This window comes from Dermacentor variabilis, chromosome 2 (genome assembly GCF_050947875.1).
Source record: "Dermacentor variabilis isolate Ectoservices chromosome 2, ASM5094787v1, whole genome shotgun sequence".
NCBI classification, from domain to species: domain Eukaryota; kingdom Metazoa; phylum Arthropoda; class Arachnida; order Ixodida; family Ixodidae; genus Dermacentor; species Dermacentor variabilis.
The window spans coordinates 36305360-36326330 of record NC_134569.1 but is presented as its reverse complement, the minus strand read 5'-3'; the positions used below and the strand labels follow the sequence as shown (position 1 = coordinate 36326330).

At 46.9% G+C, this 20971-nt stretch overlaps 1 protein-coding gene across 1 annotated transcript in view; it reads left to right on the top strand.

Moving 5' to 3' along the window:
* The first annotated feature begins 655 nt into the window (after positions 1-655).
* The window catches only part of LOC142570293 (uncharacterized), a 53082-nt gene continuing 32766 nt past the window's right edge, over positions 656-20971 (top strand). The window contains exons 1-2 of the mRNA XM_075678687.1: positions 656-796; positions 19315-19589. Coding sequence (XP_075534802.1) covers positions 656-796; positions 19315-19589 — 416 coding nt within the window. The remainder of the gene's footprint in view (positions 797-19314; positions 19590-20971) is intronic.

Genomic DNA, 20971 nt, shown 5'->3' with positions numbered 1-20971 from the left:
GCTGCCAAGGTGGCGTTAGTTTGACTGTAACATATGAACAGGAGTGACGTAACTGCACTTTCGTACGTAAAAGAAGAACACACCTAGCAAGTGATTTGTGCTGCGACAGTCCTATATATGGGAAGGCCACGTATAGTGAGGACTCCTGAAGAGCAGCGTGCATATGAGGCACGGCAAATTCCCCTTCTTACTGGTCCACTCTTTGTAGGTGCACGAAGCAATGGTGCAAGCCAAGTCGCAGGCCGTCCAAACGTCTTGGGCTAATAACTAGATAAAGTACAATTGTGGAGGTTGCCACATGAATAATTTCAACCTACATCGCAATGGGTACTCATTCTATAGTTGTCGTCTACAGCTTCGCTATGCAACCACCTTCACAGCATTGATTGGAGACTATTTTTACTTCCAGTCTTATCTGGCCCGCTACCTAGCCACAGCAACTGCCGGGAAAGCACACAAGATGGTCATTTCAGGAATAGCCCGATGTTTGTGCCAAGGCTCGAGTAAAAGCTAGTGCGAGAGAGCAGATCTGGCGAGCTTTTGCTTCCTGTATACCCGAGTTTGCCTAGGTACTACGGAGAAGACGTTTCTTTGCTCGTTTTCTATGCATTAGTCCCTGCGTGCCAGCGTTGTGGAGTGAGGTCACGCGCTGGCCATGCCCATGCTCGAGTTTGTTTACACTCCGGCAATGGCTGCTGGTGCAGTGAACCAGGTGAAGCAATGGGCACTGATGCCTCGTTTAGTGATCGTAGTGTCTGAAGGTACATCGGATGTACGCGAATCCCAGAAGCTAAAGGTAGGTCGGACAGACTTTCTCGCGCATGCAGTGTCCGTGTTGAGTCGCTCATGCTGGGATTATACCTTTCCCGTGCCTTACGGCGCTCTACCTTCAAAATAACATCACTGAATTTCCAGGGGGAGCAGAGCAGTAGGGGCCGTAGTATAGAGATTGGGCCTGTGCTCCTGGAGCAGTATCTTCGCTCATGCCAGGCTAAACATACGTCGGATGTACCTGCTTTGCTTCCATTTAGCTAGCTCCATGGCTCTCACCTTACTAATTTGGGCACGTTTTTGCAGAACGACGTTTGTTTAACTTAGAGAGGGCCATTAAATTTTTTTTCATGTCACGGTGAGCAGCATACAAAAAGCCTGGCGCAAGAGAAGTTGCTCGGTGGCGTACCAACTATTTATGGAGTGTGTGTGTGGGGCGGACAATGCCAAACTGCAAACCATCTGTCTACCTCCCCCCCCCCTCTCTCTCTCTCACATGCACACTCTTTGTGGTGAGAAGCACAATTTCGTGGTTGTCTGCAGTTTATATGCCCATCAGGTTCGGTTGGTGGACCGACCTATATATACATATATGTATATATATAGTGAGTCTGTCAATAATTTTTACAATTAAACAAACATAGACCTCATTATCACCTAGGCATGGTGATCTATGGGAAGCCAGACAATTGTTTGAATTTGAATTTATTGCATTAAATTATATAAAATCTCAAGATGATAAAGGGACAAAAGGCGATGAGTGCCGGACAGAGGTCCTTGATGCCCCACAATAAACAAGTAGTATAGCACATCTAAAGATACACATTTGCTACAAAATTTTGATAATTAAACAAGGAATAGCACAAGTGTATCGCTAGTTACGGCAATAGTATACTGCCAAGGTTATACACAACGTACTACAGTCGATGTAAAATACTTTTAATATTCAAAAGAAAGAACGACCACAGACGTGCGCGACCTCACAGAATTTCAACCCATTTCCAGTGAAGCTGTTTCATCCACGCAGCTGCAATAAGTTTCAGTTTCCTGTAATTATATTGCATCCTTTCATAAGTTGCCCATATTTGATTGCTGTGTTTGAAACCTTGCCCGCATGTAATGCTTTCAACCACTTGTTAGGAAGTGGCCGCATTTCGATGGGGGCGAAATGCGAAAACACCCGTGTGCTTAGATTTAGGTGCACGTTAAAGAACCCCAGGTGGTCAAAATTTCCGGAGTCCTCCACTACGGCGTGCCTCATAATCAGGAAGTGGTTTTGGCACGTAAAACCCCAAATATTATTATTATTATTATTACTTGTTAGGAATTTCTAAAAAGCCAGCAATACATTCACAAACATCTTGCTTTGCGCTAATGGCATTCCATCGATTTTCGCTAAATTTGATCTCTGTGACATATAGCTTTGCCAGGGCAGCTCAATAAATTCTGCACCTCTTGTCATACGTACGCATAACGATTTAAGGCACTTTTATACTCAATGTGTTGCAAAGCTCCATTTACCCACCCACCCGGTTAACTTTCCAACACATATGTCACCCATTATCTGGTCTTTCCTGTCACCAAATATAAAGATGCTGCCAAGTTCATTGAGGACACCAGGCGAACCCAAGATATCACATAAAAAAAAAAGCCAGGTTTCAGAATTTACTTGTAACACTTCTAACTAAACCATAAACGTTAGATCTTCGCGACACATTGCATTTAAGATGCAGCCATTTCTCCCAAGTATAAGGTTTCTGAAATGCCGAGTTCTCTTAGGAATTCTTGAAACGTAGCTGATAACAGAAACGCGACCCTCTACAATACTTGCTCAAGTTTTTTTTTTTTTTTAAGAAGTTGTATGTGATCAATGCATATTTAGTGTCGCACACAAGATTAGCGTAGCATTCCCCTTATTTTCGCAAAATTTGACCTTGCCCTAGCAAAATTCTAATACAAGAACTAATTGCCTATGAGGTTATTGACACTAATACAATCTATTATGTCTATTAGTGTATTAGTCTAATAGATCTATTGGTGTATTGGCCTATTAGTCTGATAGGTCTATTGGCGTATTAGTCTAATAGGTCTATTGGTGTGAAAGAAAAGGTTTTAATGCACCAGTTACAGAATGAAAAACAGGCATAATTGCTAGGAGCATTTATTAGCACACAAATATTTTTACAGATTTCTCTTTCGAGATCTTCGTCAGGCCAGCAAACTTGATTGCCAGAGCTTTTACTCCACCACTTCGACCAGAGAACGTCCTTTTGGAGTCATCAAAAAAAACCTGGGTAGAAACATACACACATATAGAAACATTTAAAAGCAGGGCTGCTAGTTCTACCACTAAATGTTTAAGCAGGCAATATTTGCTTCTAAATTGGAATAATATGGCCCCGTAATTTCCAAACTAATTTTAGGACAAAGTGTGATATGCTTAGTTCCACATGTTTATCATAAAGAAAAATGACACCATCTGATATGACAGAACAATTAGACAGCACATGAAATGCACCAAAGATGTTCTGTGTGTTACATCGAAAGTGTAGGCAGATAAGGAACAACTCTAGACAGAAATCTTGCACAATCTTGCACAAACATGCATGTCACTGCTGCTATGCGCACAACAATCGGCCCAATCACACTGTACTGAAGTGCATCCACCATTGGGATAAAAAGATACAGACTTAATTTTTCATAAACTTTCACCCTCGCATTAAACAAGCAGCAAAAAGGGGCAACAGAATTCAACAATGCATGTTGCATAACAGACCAGCAACAATCTGTATAAAGTCAATAGGACGTATCAGTCTAATAACGAAACTAGCAGACATGCAACACTGTTTGTATAAGACTAATACGCCTAATACATAGGCTCTATTGGTCTTATAGGTCAATCAGTACAACTAATAGAAATTTCTATTGGTCTAATACAAAACTTATACAACTAATACAAAACTGCATTAGACTAATACAAAGTTCTATTAGAATTTTTGCTAGGGTGATTGTCATTGTAATTATGCCAGGACCACCGTCTAAGCTTTACGTCACGCAAAACAGTAATAATAAAGTCCAAATGGCCCCCATTTTCTAAATATGGGCATATTTAGAAAATGGGGCCATTTTCGGGTTGATGCATACCAAACGTTAGAACTGTGCAGCTTACTTATGTGCTTTGAAAATAATTACTAAATACTCGCTCTCTCCCAGTTTTCATGTGTTAGCCAAAGTATTTGGTCGCTCTTCCAGATTTTTCCCGGTTTTTTTCAGTAAACTATATGCGAGGCATGCACAGTGTTGAATTCGAAAGCAAGTTCTGTGTCTCTGCTGTTCTTGCTTTTGCCAGGAAACCTGTGCTAGTGTTACTTTTTATGTAGAAACAGCCTGAAAATGAAATTTACAGACGTCGCAAGTTACACATGCCAATAGAAAAAATTGAAGTCAGTGCTGTTATGGTATTACAATGGCTCTGCACATTCGACCATGCAGGTCATTTTACCAACATATCTAGGATATATAACTCATGATTACACAATGAAATTCGACAGTCAGACCTATCATATGCTTTTCTCTTATGGTGAAAAGAGACTGAGACTGCGATGCTATGTGAACAATCTCTGGACAGAGATTAAATAGTTCCAGTAATTGATAATTCAACAATTTAATTCCGTATAAGGCATGCAATTGTTCGACACGGCTGATTATAATATACTTTAACCGGATTCCTCCACTCGCCCTTATGTTAAATTTAGCGATCTGATTTTGTGTTTTCAGATATGAATAGGCAGTGCGAAAAAACTGGGCATGATACGACAAACGCAAGTTGAAACTTCTCGTATGGGGCATTCCGCATCGTCCGCTACATATTGTGCCGAGGCACGAAAGACAACTTTTCCTGCCAAAGCAGGGAATACATAATAAAGAAAAGCTTCACTTACGTTGGCAATATATTCAGAAAAAAACTTTGCCCTCAGCCGTTGTTTTGTTGAATTTTCCAGCGTGCAGCCGATAGTGCCCTCTTTCAAGAGTGTGTCGGGGGAGGGGGGGGGGCGGCACTTGCTGATTTGATGAGAGCCGCTAGTGGCTATACGGACGTCACAACTCTACGTGCATCACCGATGCACGTACGACGTGAGATTGGTGACAAGAAACCGTCAGTGTTGTTGGTCTGCGCCCAGTGAAATATTAGCCAATCCCGTTCCGCTCCAACCAGTGCATCCACATAGCAGCTCAGCAGAGACGCTAGCGAGTAGCGCGCACAATGCTGACAAAAGGAAGGAGGGAATTAGGAAACTTTATTTTACAAAAAGTAGGCGAGTGTGGTTGGGCCCTTAGTCCAGGGCTCCACTGGCTCGAGCGGCTCGCTGGGCTTGGTCAAGAAGAGCCACTTGACTCTCCTTTCCCTCGTCCGCAAGCCATGCCTCCCACTGCCTATTTAACATAAGTGGATATGTGCAGTTATATGTATGGGCTAGTAATATGTGAAGGCCTTTCCAGGCATTCCCATGTGATATGTTGTAGTGTGGGTTTGTTAGAACACCATGGACAGACGTCCAGAAATACAGTTCGGTTTATTTTACTGAGTTGATGCAGGTTGATGAAGCTGTTTGTTTGAATGCGTCACCAGTCCCTACTCTGCTGTCTGTTAAGGGCTTTGTGTGGATGACCGTACTCTATGCGTTCCTCCCGCTGTTGTAGAAGAATGTCACGAGTGCTTGGAAGAAGCTCACGAGAGCAGCGGAATTCAGAACGCTGTCCAGTGTCCACCACCAAGGCAATTTAGCGGAGCGCTGACGATACGTCCACTTCGTTTCGTCGCTTTTGCAGCCAAACGCGCTCCGTGTCTCAGGAGACCCTCTAGCCCTCGGTGTGCGAGCGGCGCATGCGTAATCAATAGCAGGACAGCGCGACAACATTAACGCGATGGCGCAAACGTGCTTCGAGCGCCGGTATAATCGATATCGCTATAAAATCAAGAGCGTGTGAGCGCGCGTCACAGACGCAGCAAATAATTGTCAGCCACCACTGTCCTTTGAGCGCGTAATATCGCATAGCAGCAAAATTCTGTAAAAAACGAGAGAGCGCCAGTTCCTCCCACACTGCACCGCCTTCGGATTCGGCCCAAGTCGTACGTAACGAGACAGGCTGTGTGGTTTCTTCGCTGGAGTATAATAAATCAGTGGTCATGCATTAATCCATCGCCCTCTCACTGCTGCGGTCGCAACGAAGACTTCGCAATTTTTGCGCAACAATGTTAAGTGGTTGAGACATCGAATCTCTTACCCTCCAAGTTCTGGCTGCGATTCTGTGATCGCTACTACAGTTTCCTTTTATGTTTAATTCAGGTTTCGCAACATTTTGAATGACAGCTCACAACGTCCAGAAAGTCCAGCAATCAACCATATCCCACCAATTGAAATGACAATAGTTTTGAAATTGTACTCTAGCTGTTTAATGCCATTTAGTGTTGCCATTAATTAATGTCCCTCTAAGAACCGTCGTCAATATGCCCTCAGCAGTCAGTGCGGTGATTTGTTTGATTCGTCTGCGATGATTCGTCCGCGAGCACAATCCTCCGTCGCGAGGTTTTACCCTAATGCTCAGCAGAGTGCGCTAGAAAACAGCGTATACACTGATCTATAAGTATTCCTGTGATACTGCGCAATATCTCAGTAGGTAATTATTTTCTGGTTATCAGAATTTAACTTTGTATATGATCATTTCCTGAATAGTGATTAAATGTGCAAATCCAACTATGTAGACAAATGTCTATTACCGCTTCCCAAAATTGCTTTAATAGCCTGAAGAATATATGTATTAAAAAAAAGAAAAAAATAGGTGACTAAGCTTATCGAACGGTCCTGATATTTCCTGCGCGTTCCAATTTAAAACTTTAAATGTCTGCTAGACTTAGAACGGTTTGTGACTAATGTAAATGCGTACAAAAAAATTTGGTAGAACCCACATCATGACGACTATCGACAGTAATGCACTTAGCATTGGATCAGTATAGCGACATCACGTATTACCACCGTCGAAACGAGTTCTGTATGAAGCGGGTACTGCAGCGGACTCCTCTTTCGCACCATTTAGCCTTGCATCCGCGAAGCCTGTGCGTGGCCTCCAATATGCATAGCGCGCCGGCCCGTGTAAACGCGTCATGCAGCAACCATGCTCCTGTTTCGTCCTTCGGATGGATGGATGGATGGATGTTATGAGCGTCCCCTTTGGAACGGGACGGTGGGTTGCGCCACCAAGCTCTTGCTATTATACTGCCTAATGTCCTACCTTCTTGCTGTGCACGCAGCGCTATCTAGTGGCGCTGCCGAGAAGTCCGCACATGGCCTCCGAGACAACAAGCGGGACGCGCCGGTGGGGCACATACACAGTGCATTTATGGCGCAGTCTGCTAAAGCGTCGGGTTGCTGTCCTTGAGGAATTCTTGCGACGTTGGTTCCATTCCGCTCACCATGGGATAAATTTAAATGATCTTATTTGTCATTGTAGAGCGGCGCATTTGCAGTGGCACATACCAAGCTGCCATCAAAGAGGCTCATTGAAGACCACCACAGACCGAGTGGCCCATATCCAGTGCTCCAAGTCGGCGTAAGAGATGTTCGTTGAAGAGCGGCATATATGTATACTGTGCCACATAGTCAGTGACCCAAAGTGGACCTATGGTTGGTTTCGAACTCTGTTCCCTCAACAGCGGCATATATCTATACAGTGCCACATAGTCAGTGACCCAAAGTGGACCTATGGTTGGTTTCGAACTCTGTTCCCTCAACAGCAACTCCATTCGACGCCAGGCCTCCCAGCGACCCAGTTAGGCGGAAAAATAGTTTGATACATACATACATAGCTCCCGGAAAGTGCGTGAAGTACCTTAAGAATGCAAACAGCTGCCGCGAGTGAGTGACTGTACTAATTAAGCTAGCAGCTTCACTGTACCCCCCTAGTAATACTACCCAATGAATGCTTACATAAGCAACGCTCAAGATTTACCACCACTTGAACGCCACTGTCTGCGCTGTCACATTGTGCTCCTGCAAGAGGGCAAATTCACACTAAGCTTTATTTTCGTTTCCGGAGCTTTGAGTGTGATGTTAGAAGAAACCGTGATGCTACAATGAGCCGTGATGTTACAATCGACCGTTATGTTACCACGAACCGTGAGAGAGCAAGAGAGAGAGAGAGAAACGGGAGGAGAAAGGCAGGAAGGCTAACGGATCAGATTCTGGTTTCCTACCCTGCATTGAAGGAAAGGTAAGGGAAATGAAAGATGAAAGAACATCGGAGAGAAAAAGCGAACAAACGAAAGAAAAGAAAATGCTTAGTGCCCTTCCACTCTGTGAAGAAGGATGACCAGCGAAGCTGTGTATTTGGGCCCCTTAATCCCGAACTGCACCTCCGCCGCGGGTCGGCCCGGTATTGCACTATCTTCGGGATTTTGTGTCAGCCCGGCATTACACTGTCTTTGGGATTTTGTGTCTATAGACGGGCACGATCCTGGGTGAACTAGCCCTTAACAGTGGCCCGGCATTGCACAATCTTCGGGATCGGCCCACGTATGGGGAGTGCTTAACGCCCGCTTCACCTCCGCCGCGGGTCGGCCCGGCATTGCACTATCTTCGGGATTTTGGGTCGGCCCGGCATTATACTATCTTTGCGATTTTCTTTCTACAGACGGGCACGATCCTGGGTGAACTAGCCCTTAATAGCGGCCCGGCATTCCACTATCTTCGGGATCAGCCCGCGTATGGGAAGTGCTTAACGCCTGCTTCACCTCCACCGCGGGTTGGCCCGCATTACATTATCTTTGGGATTTTGTGTCGGGCCATCATTGCACTATCTTTGGGATTTTGTGTCTACACACGAGGCGATCCTGGGGGAATTAGCCCTTAACAACTTCGCTGCAAAAATAAAAATGTAGAGAAGGTCGTGAACGTCCATGAGAATGACAGTCTCTCCAATAGGCCACTCGAAAGAACCGTGATATTGCAGGCATATCACCTAGCTCATAACTGCTTAGCACAGTAATACAGTATTACCGTAATTCCAACATATTGCAAGCATATCAAATATAGTGTGATTCCGCTGCTCTGGAAAGGAATGTTAGTTACGAGTAAATTGAATGAGTTTTGCATCCAAAAGGCAGCGGCGTGGCTATATTGTGTGTCGTGTTGAGAAGGCTGCGACCTAATTTTATTCGCCTGGATTCTTCGACATGCACCCACGAGCGTATTTCTTTTCCACCCTCATTGAAATACGGACGTCGCGACCTGTAAACCGAACCCACGACTTCGTTTTCAGCAGCAAAACATTCTCACCGGTGTATGTAGTACTCGCTAGAATTGTACCTATATGTTGGTCCCCATTGCTATTCCCACGGCAAAAAAGCGCTTGAAAGCAGCTCGAAAGAATAAAATTTCCCGACGGGGCAACGTTGAACAAATAAAAGCGCAATAAAGAAATAAAAATTCCTTCTTCTACCTGTTGCTCCATTGTTGAATCTGCATCGCTCCCGAGTCTGTCGGCTCTGAAATCACTTGCGCAAACAATAAGCTCCTCTTATCAGCGAAGAAAAGCGGAGAGGCAAATATGCCGCTGGGACTAAGGCGGTCGTCATTGAAGGTGAGAGGGAGAACGGGAAAAATCTGATTTATCGAGCAGGAAACGCGTTAATTGGAACTCCCAGATAGAATTTGCATACTGTGCCAATAATATATATATATATATATATATATATATATATATATATATATATATATATATATATATATATATATATATATATATATATATATAATAAACGGAACCCGTTAGCTTTGGGACTCTTCGAACAAGTAGCACGAAGACCCCCCCCCCCCCCCCCCACACACACACGTGTACAGAACTGTTTAATGTAAAAAACGGGTGCGCCTTTTTTTTTTTTCTATGGCTACATAGATCTGGGAGTAATTGCTCGTGAGAAACAGAGCAATTCCATCACTTTAGCTCTATTACGGGAAAGGGCGCAAATGTACAATAAGTCGCAACGCAGAATTGACTAACGAAATTTCACTTACTAGATTTGCTTATTTTATTCATGGCTGCGATTTGGAAGTACAGACAGAGTTAAGGCCGGACAGCGCTTAAGTCTTGTCTATTTAGGAGAATTCTTAGTGCTTTCGAGATATCCGTTCCCCCAAAAATGTGATGAAATGCATTTTTCCCGCAGCTGAAGTACAGTTGTTCTTAGCGACACCTTTAAATGTTTGCTATACATTTAGCAAGGAATCGAGTGAAGGCTAATTAGGGATCTATATATATCTTTTGTAAGGTTATATAGCACGTTTGTTGGACACGCGCTGTACAGTACACAGATCTCAGAGTTCTCTTTCCAAAAAAAAAAAAAAAGAAAGTTCGGTGCGCACCGCCGTACGTAGTGAGAGCGCATTCTCTGCTTGACATTAGTGTGAGCACGAGCTGCCTACAGGTTACGAGCACGTAGAACTTCTGCAACGCGATTTTTTTTTTTTTTTTTGATGCGTGCCATGACGGTGCAATATGCGCGTGTCTTGGGTTCTTGATGTAGGGAGTGAAAAAGCGCGCAGTTGCGCCACCGTTTCCGTATTCCGCCGCGACAAATTGGCATAAATTGATTTCGTTGCGCAATTTATCCTGAGCAGAACTTCAGCCATATGAATAGTCAAGAGTCAAACTTCATCGTTTTACGGGCAAGTGGTTACGCGTGCGATACAGGTCCGGGCTGTGCCTCGTCTTATCAGGCTGTTTCAAAACAGCAGGGCATCGCGCTTTGAATGGACGCTGCTTTATCGAGAGGGCTAGGTTGCGTTATTAGTGGGCGAGCAAAGGAACGCAGTGTTCCATAGAAAGATGATATAGAGGGCAACGCAGCACGATATTGACGACAATAATAACGGCACACGAGCATGACGGCAACATCGAATGGAAAAGAAAGAAAACGGTGAGTCTCCGGAGCTGTCGCCGGTAAAAGAAAAAAAAAAATGAAGGTCTGCATGCTGCATGCAAAAGCACATGCTCTAATCCACATAAAATCGAAGCGTTCGTTAAGTGGTATGCGATGAATGAGCGGTCGCTGGTATCGTCGTTGCGATTATTTTTGTAGTGCCCTGTGGCTGTCGCTATGATTGCAGTTCGACTGTTTTATGAATTTCATTAGACTGTATTTCGATTAAATGTAATGGTTATCGCTGTGATAGTCGTTATGATTTTAGTTGCGATTGTCATGTTGTTTTCGCTACATTTAGCATTTGTAGTGCTTTTCGTGAAGGTTGAATTAGTCTCTAGCGTGCTATATAAGCTGGTTTGTTGTGTCGTCATTCTGCGCCGCCAAATACCGAACTACAGAGTTCAGAAGTCACGCCCAAACGCAAATTGCATTTCAGGTGATGTGCACTGCTTCGCTCTGTCGCTCTATGACGATGAGCGGGAGAAAACTGCCAGCTCTGCCACAGCCGGATCCTGTAATCCTCGCGCGCCGAGTGTTCAGTACGGCTCCTGTCTCTGTAGAATTACCGTCGGGGAATTCACAGCTATAGAAACGCTGCCTGTTGTGCGATGTTTTGGCACAGGTGAAAATTTCCGTTTTTTGTCTTGGCATGCAGCTTTGTCTCCCACCTTGTAAGACAACCGTGCTTATAGGCCGCCGTTACAGCCGCAGACCGCGCACAAAGAACTCTATACGGCAGTAGCACCTCGAGCAGGTGGAGAAAAGGGTAGGTTGCTAGTCTCGTCGCGTGGAAGCTGCCTGGGAGACAAATCGACGGCGTGCAGTTTAGTTCGGCCCACTGAGCCACCCCCGTTCTTTCCCGGCGAGGCGAGCGCGGCTTTGACGTTTGTTTGTGTGCGTGTGTGCGTGCGTGTGTGCAGAGAAACAATCGCCACCGGGCCGTGCTTCGGGAGCCCAATGAAGGGCAGCCTGCGGGGTGGAAGAGGGAGGGGGAAGGGTTCATGAAGCAGTTGTGGGTTCTCCTCCGCCCGACCAACATACGGCACGGCCGCGTTTCGGCACAATCACTTGTTCCTGCCGACAAGCGTGGTAGGCTCCCGCCTCGTGCCGAATAAAGAACCCGACGTGCTAAGTAAGTGCTCCGGTCTTCTAGAACAGAAGAAAAGCCAATGCAGCTAGAAGCCATGAATGAGAGAGGATGGAGAGGAGCAAACAATTCTCCACACGAGTCGAGGTGGCGCGGGATCGGGTATACCCCAGACTCTGTTTGAGCAAAACCGTGCAACCTTAAGGAAGCCACGGATCTGGCTAAAGGCACATATCGATGCGTAGAAGAAAGCATTGTCGTGTTTCTACAACTTTGTGAAGTGGAAATTTCCAGAAGCATATGGTGTTATTGCTTTCTGCGCACTTGTGTTCGCCTTAACGCGCTCCGCGGCGCAGTTTCCGTGCACGGTCTTGTGGCTCTTCGAGGCGCACGCACTGGTAGAAACACTCCAGTATCTCGTCGTGCGCCTTGTGCCATTGACAATTTTTGAGAGCAGATGACACAGCCGCGGGTAAGCGAATGTACGCTGCGTAAGAGCACGGAACACCGGTAAGATCGCTATCTTGGATTGCCGGAGCAAGCCCTCGTTTCCGCAGCGCTGCACGCTGTAAGCGACACGGCGTTACGGAGCCCATAGGGCGTCGTGCAGTGGTTTTTGTGTGCAGTAGCGCACCAACCAAGGGCGCGGAAAATTATCAGCTGACACCATATGCCCATGGCGGGCGTGGGTTCATGTGTGTTGGGAAAAGGCTCCTTCTCTGGCTATCTCGTTTAGGAGAGGAGGACACAGGCACAACGGCGTCAGTACGGAGGGCCTCTATTCGCGGCCGCCTTTGGCGTGGCAGAACGTGCGCGTGGGAGGGAGAGGAGGCGCGGGCGCCATCGACACACGGCGTCCTGGTCATTTATCAAGTTGCTATGGTGGGTGTACATAAAAGAAAATCCGGGGTATATGAGATGCCAGCTTGACTCTCTCTCTCTCTCTCTTTCTCTCTCTCTCTCTCTCTCTATTTATTTGACGTTGTGTTCTGCACCACATCGCCAGCCTCCATCCATATAGACGTGCCTCCTTATTTTTGTCCTCCTTTCTCTCTCTCCATGACTTCATCTGTCTAACTTGCCTTTGTTGCTCCGGTTTCTAAAGTTCCTCTCTTGCTTCGCGAGAACAAGGCAAAGAAGTGAGGACAGACAGATATCAGTGGGGTTCTCCTCGGGGTAACAAAGCGTGGGGGATTTCGCCAAAGATCAGGAGATTGCAATTTTGGGAATCCCTTAGTGGTACACAGTACGGTCACGGGCGTTGCGTGGATTGACGGGAGCGTCTACGTTTCTGTATTACGCGCGCTAGCCCGAATGCGTCAGTCGCAGTGGTGCCTGCTCGCGTTACCATAGGTTCCATAAAAGTGAGCACCGGAAGCCGGCTACGGTTGCCGATAAGAATGCGCTCGTGAGAAGCTACAGCGCCTTATAGAAGGCAGGTTGGAGGGTTAGCGCCAAATATGCGCGCTGCAGGTAAGAACGACCTGCCTGCAAAAACGACAGGTGCCCGTTGGTTACACTCTAAGAACAGTTTACACCCTTTGGCGTGCCCCTTCTGCCACACAGCAATAATCTTCATCTGCCTTGATGCGTTTCCTTTCTTTAACGCTGCGAGCCCGGAACTTTCTAGTAACGAACGGCTCGCGCGTTATCAGCATAGAACAGTTTACACCCTTTGGAGTGCCCCTTCTGATAACGCGCGTGCCGTTCGTGTTCTTCGTGTTTTTTCTATCCGAGCCTCAGCTTTGTGAGAGGCTCCTCGCTACGTCCACTCGGCCAGAAACTGACGCCAAGCACAGAGAATAGGCAACTAATTCTACACACGATTGCCTTTAATACAATATCCTTATCAGGATCGGCCCACTCGCACCTTTGCACTATACCTGCAGGATTGTGTTGCGTTACAAACTGTATTAAACCTCGCGCGTGGGCACATATCATACACTGGTCCCACTGGTTTCAAGACACAGTCTCCGGGATCGGACCAATTTTGATTGCACCTTCTCGAAGATTGGCTCACTTTATTCAGCGAGACGCACGGTAGACAACACGCCATACTCCGAGGAGGGGGGCAACAGAGCTTCGATTTAAACAAGACGAATTAGCACATGTTGCGCTGGGAGCCCACAGTGTGGTCAGCGTTACGAGAAGGCACAGGCGCTGCGCTGCGCGGCTGCTGTTAGTGTTCTTATGTTCCTATACAGAAGCTTATACCGTAACTATAGGCAGTAGTAAATTGCAAGGTCACCTATGTGCTGCCCCACAATTTTGAATGAATAGCAAACTAGTTAGATGACCTTAATTGGCGAGCCCGACCTCCTTACTCCGTCGTAGGGGCTGATAAAACACCAATCGAACGTAGTAAAAAGAAAAGAACCCAATGACGGGCAAATAAATTTGAAGCTGATAGGCTTTACGGTTTATTACTCGACGATGTCACTGAAGGCGCGCGATCGAGTAACAGGGGCGCGTTCACGCAAGAGCGGTGCTTGACAGCTGAGAAAGAAGACGCACGTCTCACGCGCGGGGGCATTCGGTGGATGTTTCAATATCGTACAGCCGGCGCAGGCTTGGATATCGGAGCGGGTACACGCTGTAAGCTTCGAAAAGGTGAAATATTGCGTACGCCCGTTTTCAGCGCATTCGACGTGGAAGATGCGAAAGCTCACCGATTCGGAGATAATGCAGGTAAGCAATCTGCGCCCGCCGCATGTGGCACAGTTCTCCTTCGTAGATAATGCGGCTGAGCCACGTTACTCCAGGGCATCTAACAGAGTCTCGCCAATGCTTTGCTGGCTCAACGTAACGACGTCAAGATTTCTTCACCTCTTAGCTTTGCCAGACACCCTGTGTATATATTCAGGCGGTTATTTTACTCATCGACCGCGAGACCGTCTTGCAAAAGTGAAAAGCTCTCTTGACCCCACGTTATACCGCAACTTTCGTAACTTGTCCGTCCAATGTGCCGTGCCGCTTTACCTCCTTTGCCTCGCAGGATGTCGAAATAGACTGGATCGCTATTGCTCGCAAGGTTTGCTTATCGCTTCTCAGGTTTTTTGCGCAACTCCTACTAGCCTATCGAGTCGCGTATACCTCGCCTGCTGTTGCCTTGGGAGAACCACAAACTTCATTTCTCTGACCTTTTTTTTTTTTTCGATCACGAGGGCACTGCGCAAGGAGGGTGCGAGATCGTGCGCGGGTAACTATTGCGACACAAGAAGCCGGATAACGTATTCGACCGTCTGTGCACGTGTGCTCGTGATGTGCGAAGTGTGCACCTGGCATAAGAACTTCTTTTAATATATTTTCTTATTACATCAGTATGCAAAGATTTTTCGCGGAACGTAGAGATTTCGAGAGCAGCTCGTTCCTCCTTAGGGAATCTTCTTCACTGCTGCACTGCTGCAAAAGCAAACGACAACCACAGACTAAACGACAAAGAAACCCAATTACAAATGCATGCGCGACCGAGTTACTAAACGATGGGATAACGATCGCCGATGCAAGTGCATGGCGACCGTCTTTCGGTATCGAATTCTGTTTGACGTTATCTTCGTTTTTCGACACCCCACGGTTCTCAAGAGCTACAACATTGGCCCTTGCTATGGTCGATTAACATACGTAGGGGCAACTCCTCGCAGAGCCACTCTTCGCAGAATTGCGCCAGTATTTGCACTAAGTCTTCTTGAATTCTCTAGCTTCATTTTTTTTATACCCCTCTTATTTCATTCTCTCACTGTGAAGCGTCATTGATTAGAAGGCGAATTTTAAGGAGGTTGCGTCCAAGGTATACCATTCTGCGGCCTCTGTACACTACCACCTTGCAAATGAGGGGTGTACGAAAAGAAGGGATTTTTCGTTAGACTTAATCTTGAAATTTTTGCCTATCATACAGTTGCCATTAGTTGCTAATAGCCTGAGTGAGTGCTTCTCATGTAGCAATGCTGCAATTACAGCCACGGAATTTCACCACCTGCTTTCTTTTCTTTTGGTTGTTCAATTTGAATTAAATAGTTACGCAAAAATAGTTACGCAACATTTGGAAGTCTACTTTTTCCTGTGGCGGACGACGTTCCTGTTAATGAACGCGTGAAACAGTAGAGAAGGACACTTCTGTATATTGGAAAATCTATATTTAGTACATGGTCGGAGGAGCAGAGAAATTTTATGTCGACAGACCCGCTTATCTTTCGCAATGCACATAGTGGAACCCCTTCATCGAATAGTTTGGAGGATGAGTAAACTAAGCAGCCTGTGAAATTATGAAACTGCGTAGACGAAGTTGGGTCTTAGGCATAATAATGCATACGCAATATTGTCACGTGGTGGTGACGTTGAAGAACACAGTAGCAATACTGTGAAAGACAAAACTAAGTTTTATTGGGCGAATCTGTGCCCACAAAAACAGTCTACACTTACAGCACAACGATAGCGGCGAACACGGTCGGCGATCGTCGAAAATCTGATCAACGGGTCAAGCGCGTCGGCTTTTATACAGCAATCGTCGAATGTTCCAGACTAATCGCTGGGACCCGCGCGCCTTCCACAAAGTTCTACATTATTCGCGTCGCGCACACATGCAATCAGATTACGCAAGGTTCGGTCACAGACACTGGATGGAACCATCGATAACATTCCAGAAACTTCCGACACATGCAAGCGCGTCTTGCGCAGTGCGATAACATTTGTTAGGCGGTGAAACGTGTCGCCCGATGAAGACAAGTACACGTGTCAATATCCCCCTCTTAAAAAAAAGCATCAACCCGATGCTGCAAATAAACGAAAGTAATAAAGAAAAGCACTCGTAGCAACGAAAACAAAATAGGGAAGTTCGTCAGCGTCCGTAAAAGGGTTTAAGACGCACCAGGTTGACCACTTCAGATCGTGCGCGGCGCCGTTGTGAATGCGAAATGCCGTCTGGCACAACCTCATAGTCCAGTGCGCCAATACGTCGGCTGACCTTGTAGGGTTCGAAATAGCGTCGCAGTAGTTTCTCACTGAGTCCTCGTCGGCGTATCGGGGTCCATACCTAAACACGGTCGCCGGGCTGGTACTCGACGAAGCGTCGTCGGAGGTTGTAGTGTCGGCTGTCGGTCCTCTGCTAGTTCTTGATCCGCAGGCGGGCGAGCTGTCGGGCTTCTTCAGCGCGCTGGAGTGACGTCAAGATTCTCCTCGTCAGTGACGTGCGGCAGCATGGCGTCGAGCATCTTTGTCGGGTTCCTGCAGTAAACCAGCGTGAACGGCGTGATCTGTGTTGTTTCTTGCACCGCCGTGTTGTAAGCGAATGTTAGGTACGGCAGGACGGCATCCCAGGTCTTGTGTTCGACGTCGACGTACATTGCTAGCATGTCGGCGAGGGCCTTATTCAGCCGCTCCGTAAGACCATTCGTCTGTGGGTGGTAGGCCGTTGTCCTCCTGTGCTTTGTCTGACTGTATTGCAGAATGACTTGGGTGAGCTCCGCAGTAAAGGCCGTTCCTCTGTCGGTGATGAGGACTTCTGGGGCGCCATGTCGCAGCAGGATGTTTTCGACAAAGAATTTCGCCACTTCGGCTGCGCTACCTTTCGGCAGTGCTAGTGCTTTAGTTTCAGCGAAGCGGGTGAGGTAGTCCGTCGCCACGACGATCCACTTATTCCGGTTGTTGACGTCGGAAAGGGTCGCAACAAGTCCATCCCGATCTGCTGGAATTGTCGGCAAGGAGGCTCGATTGGCTGTAGTAATCCGGCTGGCCTTGCCGGTGGAACTATACGTTGGTGTTCTCTTTGCGGTGCGGGCTTGGATCACGGCTTGTCGGGGGTGTCCAGTACATGAACAAAAAGCATCTGGTCGTTACGTTGAAGAACACAGTAGCAATACTGTGAAACATTTCAGGAACTTCCGACACATGCAAGCGCGTCCTGCGCTGTGCGATAACATTTGTTAGGCGGTGAAACGCGTCGCCCGATGAAGACAAGTACACGTGTCAATATTCGACGTTGTGCTGCCAAAAATTTCGTAACCATATGGTACACCGGCTATAAAAACTATTATATAATAAAGTTCTATGTTCTGGCAACGAGAACGCATAGCTATGTGTGAAATAGCACAAGCGGGGTACGCAATACGATAGAGAAGACGAAGACACAGCGCTACTCAACAATACTACCGCGAAAGGTGCAGGATTTTTTTCCCACGCAAATGAGCAGCTCATGCGATTTTCGCGTTGCCGTTTACCTCAACTACCTCTATGATCTCCCTAGTCAGCTGATTCGTGTCCTCGAATAGCGCTCTCGCCCTATCTAACCAACGCTTACAGCCACGGCGCACGCAGGGGGCTAAATGACCGCTCGTTGCCAGTTCGTTAACATTGTTGCACTGTTCCCGTAATCCGATCATTGAGGCATGTGTCTGTCTACCCAATATATTTTTCTCTCGCATAGTAAAGCATTGCAGTAAACTACTCCTTTCATGTATGACACAAACTGGTCGTGTGCTTCTTGTTGCAGCCACGTAGTTTATTAGCCAAATAATGTGCAATATTTAATTTCGTGCACAAGCTATAAGATTTCAGAGGGGTGCAGGACAAGACCAACGCCAACTTGTTTTCATTTTTCTTTTTATTGGGGCTAGTTTGGTGGAAATATCGCCCAGCGACTAGTTCTTTATCTCTGATGGCAACGACACCAGCTAAAACGGCCTTCCGTCCTCTTTATCATCGGTGTCGCGGCCAGCCATGACCCGTAGATGATAAGAAAGAAACATAATCAAGGGAAAGGAATTAAAAGTAAATTATGAGGTTTTACGTGCCAAAACCACAATCTGGTTATGAGATACGCCGTAGTGGGGGACTTTGGAAATTTGGACCACCCGGGGTTGTTTAACGTGTACCTAAATTTAAGTACACAAGCGTTTTAGCATTTCGCCCCCATCGAAATGCGGCTGCCGTGTCCAGGATTCGATCCCGCGACATGGTGCTTAGCAGCCCAGCACCATAGCCACTGAGTAACTATGGCGGGCGCGATAAGAATTGTGAAAGGAAGTGAAAGCTTACGCTAACGTGTGCTTGACGGTGCCGTTCTCTCGGCCTGGGGTTCAATCGCGGACATTGTCAAATTCGTCCATATTGTCAAATTCATCAACTTGTCAGCCCTGATATCGTCCAGATTCCACCCACGGCCTCTTTGATTGGAACAAAATGCCATCATTACAGAATACAGACATATGGCTGAATTCGACAATGTCAAGAATAGCAGCCCTGCTTATGACCACCGGTGGAGTCTGCAAAGGCGCAAGCTCGCGCTTCAAAAACCTAAGTGCCATCTTCAGGCTGCGTCCCTATCGTAGAGGACATGAGCGACTTTCCCGTGCGAGGCTAGATTCCGGAGTGGGTACATTCACCGATGACGCAGCTAAGAAGATGGCTGTGTCGATAGAAAATGTTTCGTCGTTTGCACTCAGCACTTCTCTGCCTAAGCGAATAACTGGCCCCTTTTATGCAGATCCAGGACGGTATGGCCGTCATGTCTCCGCTTGTCGGCGACTATTCTGGTGACCGACACCAGCTGTACAAGCTTGTCACACTGTCTCTGGCTTCGGCGGGCTCCTTCGTGCTGCTGCTGGCCATCTTCCCGCTGCTGGTGCGTACCACAGGTCGCCAGTCGGAAGAGTCCTGGTACGCGTCCGTTGACGCCGGCGACACGAACTCCTCGTTCGGCAATGGCCTGCGTCGCTCACTCGACTACGCGGCCGCCAAGCCTTGCGACGACTTTTACGCGTACGTATAGCTGAGCGTGTAACGGACGCCGAGAGGTTGAGAATCGCATTTTTGAAGATTTCTAAGCGTCCACTGTAAGCGATTGAGTACAAGTTTGAGTGAGTGAAAGAGTGAGTGAGTGAGTGAGTGAGTGAGCGAGCGAGCGTTGCCCTCACCAGCGAGAGCTGGTGATGGCAACTTGTGACACAGCATTTTACCGAAGCTCAGAGAGGCTTTATTGCAAGGTTCAACTGTATTCCACTTATCTGCTGACGCAAACATGTTGGGAACGGCGTCGTGATCATAAATGCTATCCTTGTGTCTTCTTCGCGCAGCACAAGAACATACTTACATACAACATTATGGTGGATCACAACGGCGCAAGGCGCCTACACTGGAGCTACTGCCTTCCATGTACACTTTTCGTATACATTACAGTACGCCTCCACTTTTATGAAGTTCTTCATTGTCATGGGCGTGTTCGCGACCATCCATAATGTGATACAGATCTATTACTGAGCTGCAAGGATCTGCCTTTACGTCAACGACATGATATTTTCAAGGGGGACCTTATCCCACGATCGTTTACTGCAATACGCACTGAGCAGCAAAGTAATCATTTTTGTTGCGGTATTCCTCTGGAAATGCCGCAGGATTTGCCTTTTCTTTAGCTTTAATTAGAAAAAAATTCGAAAAAAGAGAAAGCACACCACTGAGCGTAAAAGTTTATTTATTTTGGGGTTTTTCGTTTCCACCCATCTGTAGAATACTTTGCGAACACACACAATCGCTGCTAATAACGGCTCAACCTGTCGAGGTGTCCAAATTGAAAGGCGCCCAGCGTCTAAGATGCTGGTTTGCCCGCAAGAAATTCATAAGGGCGTTCTACGCCGCTTGTCGATGCAGGCCTCTGTGGCGCAGCATTTTGTTTCTGGACGCCGTGGAGACTTCAGGACACAGAATGGAGGACTCCCTGAGAGCTGCGATAGTGCCCTATGTTGGCCGTGGTGACCCGTGCTCTGAGTTGCCCAAGGGTTACCGTCTCATCTTTCCTCCGTTACCAACAAGTGAAGGACAAAGGCACGCAGTTGTATTGCACTGCGACTTCACTGGACGCCCGTATAGAATCGGCGATTTCCCAAAGCCCTTGAACGAATTCAGCAGGTAGGGAACATTGGTGGATACGAAATGTCTCTCGCGTGGCTGCTGAACATAGGACAAATGAGGCAAAGCAGACGTTGCTAGACGCCGAACTGCTATTGGTGAAGAACCGGCCCTGCCTCATTATTGACCCGGCGCGGAAAGGGCTCAGAGGAATAAGCTACAGTGGGTCGTGTTCGACGTCACTTCTGAGACCATACGACGAGCCTTTCGATAGTATGGCGAGGTAAAGGAGGTCATCA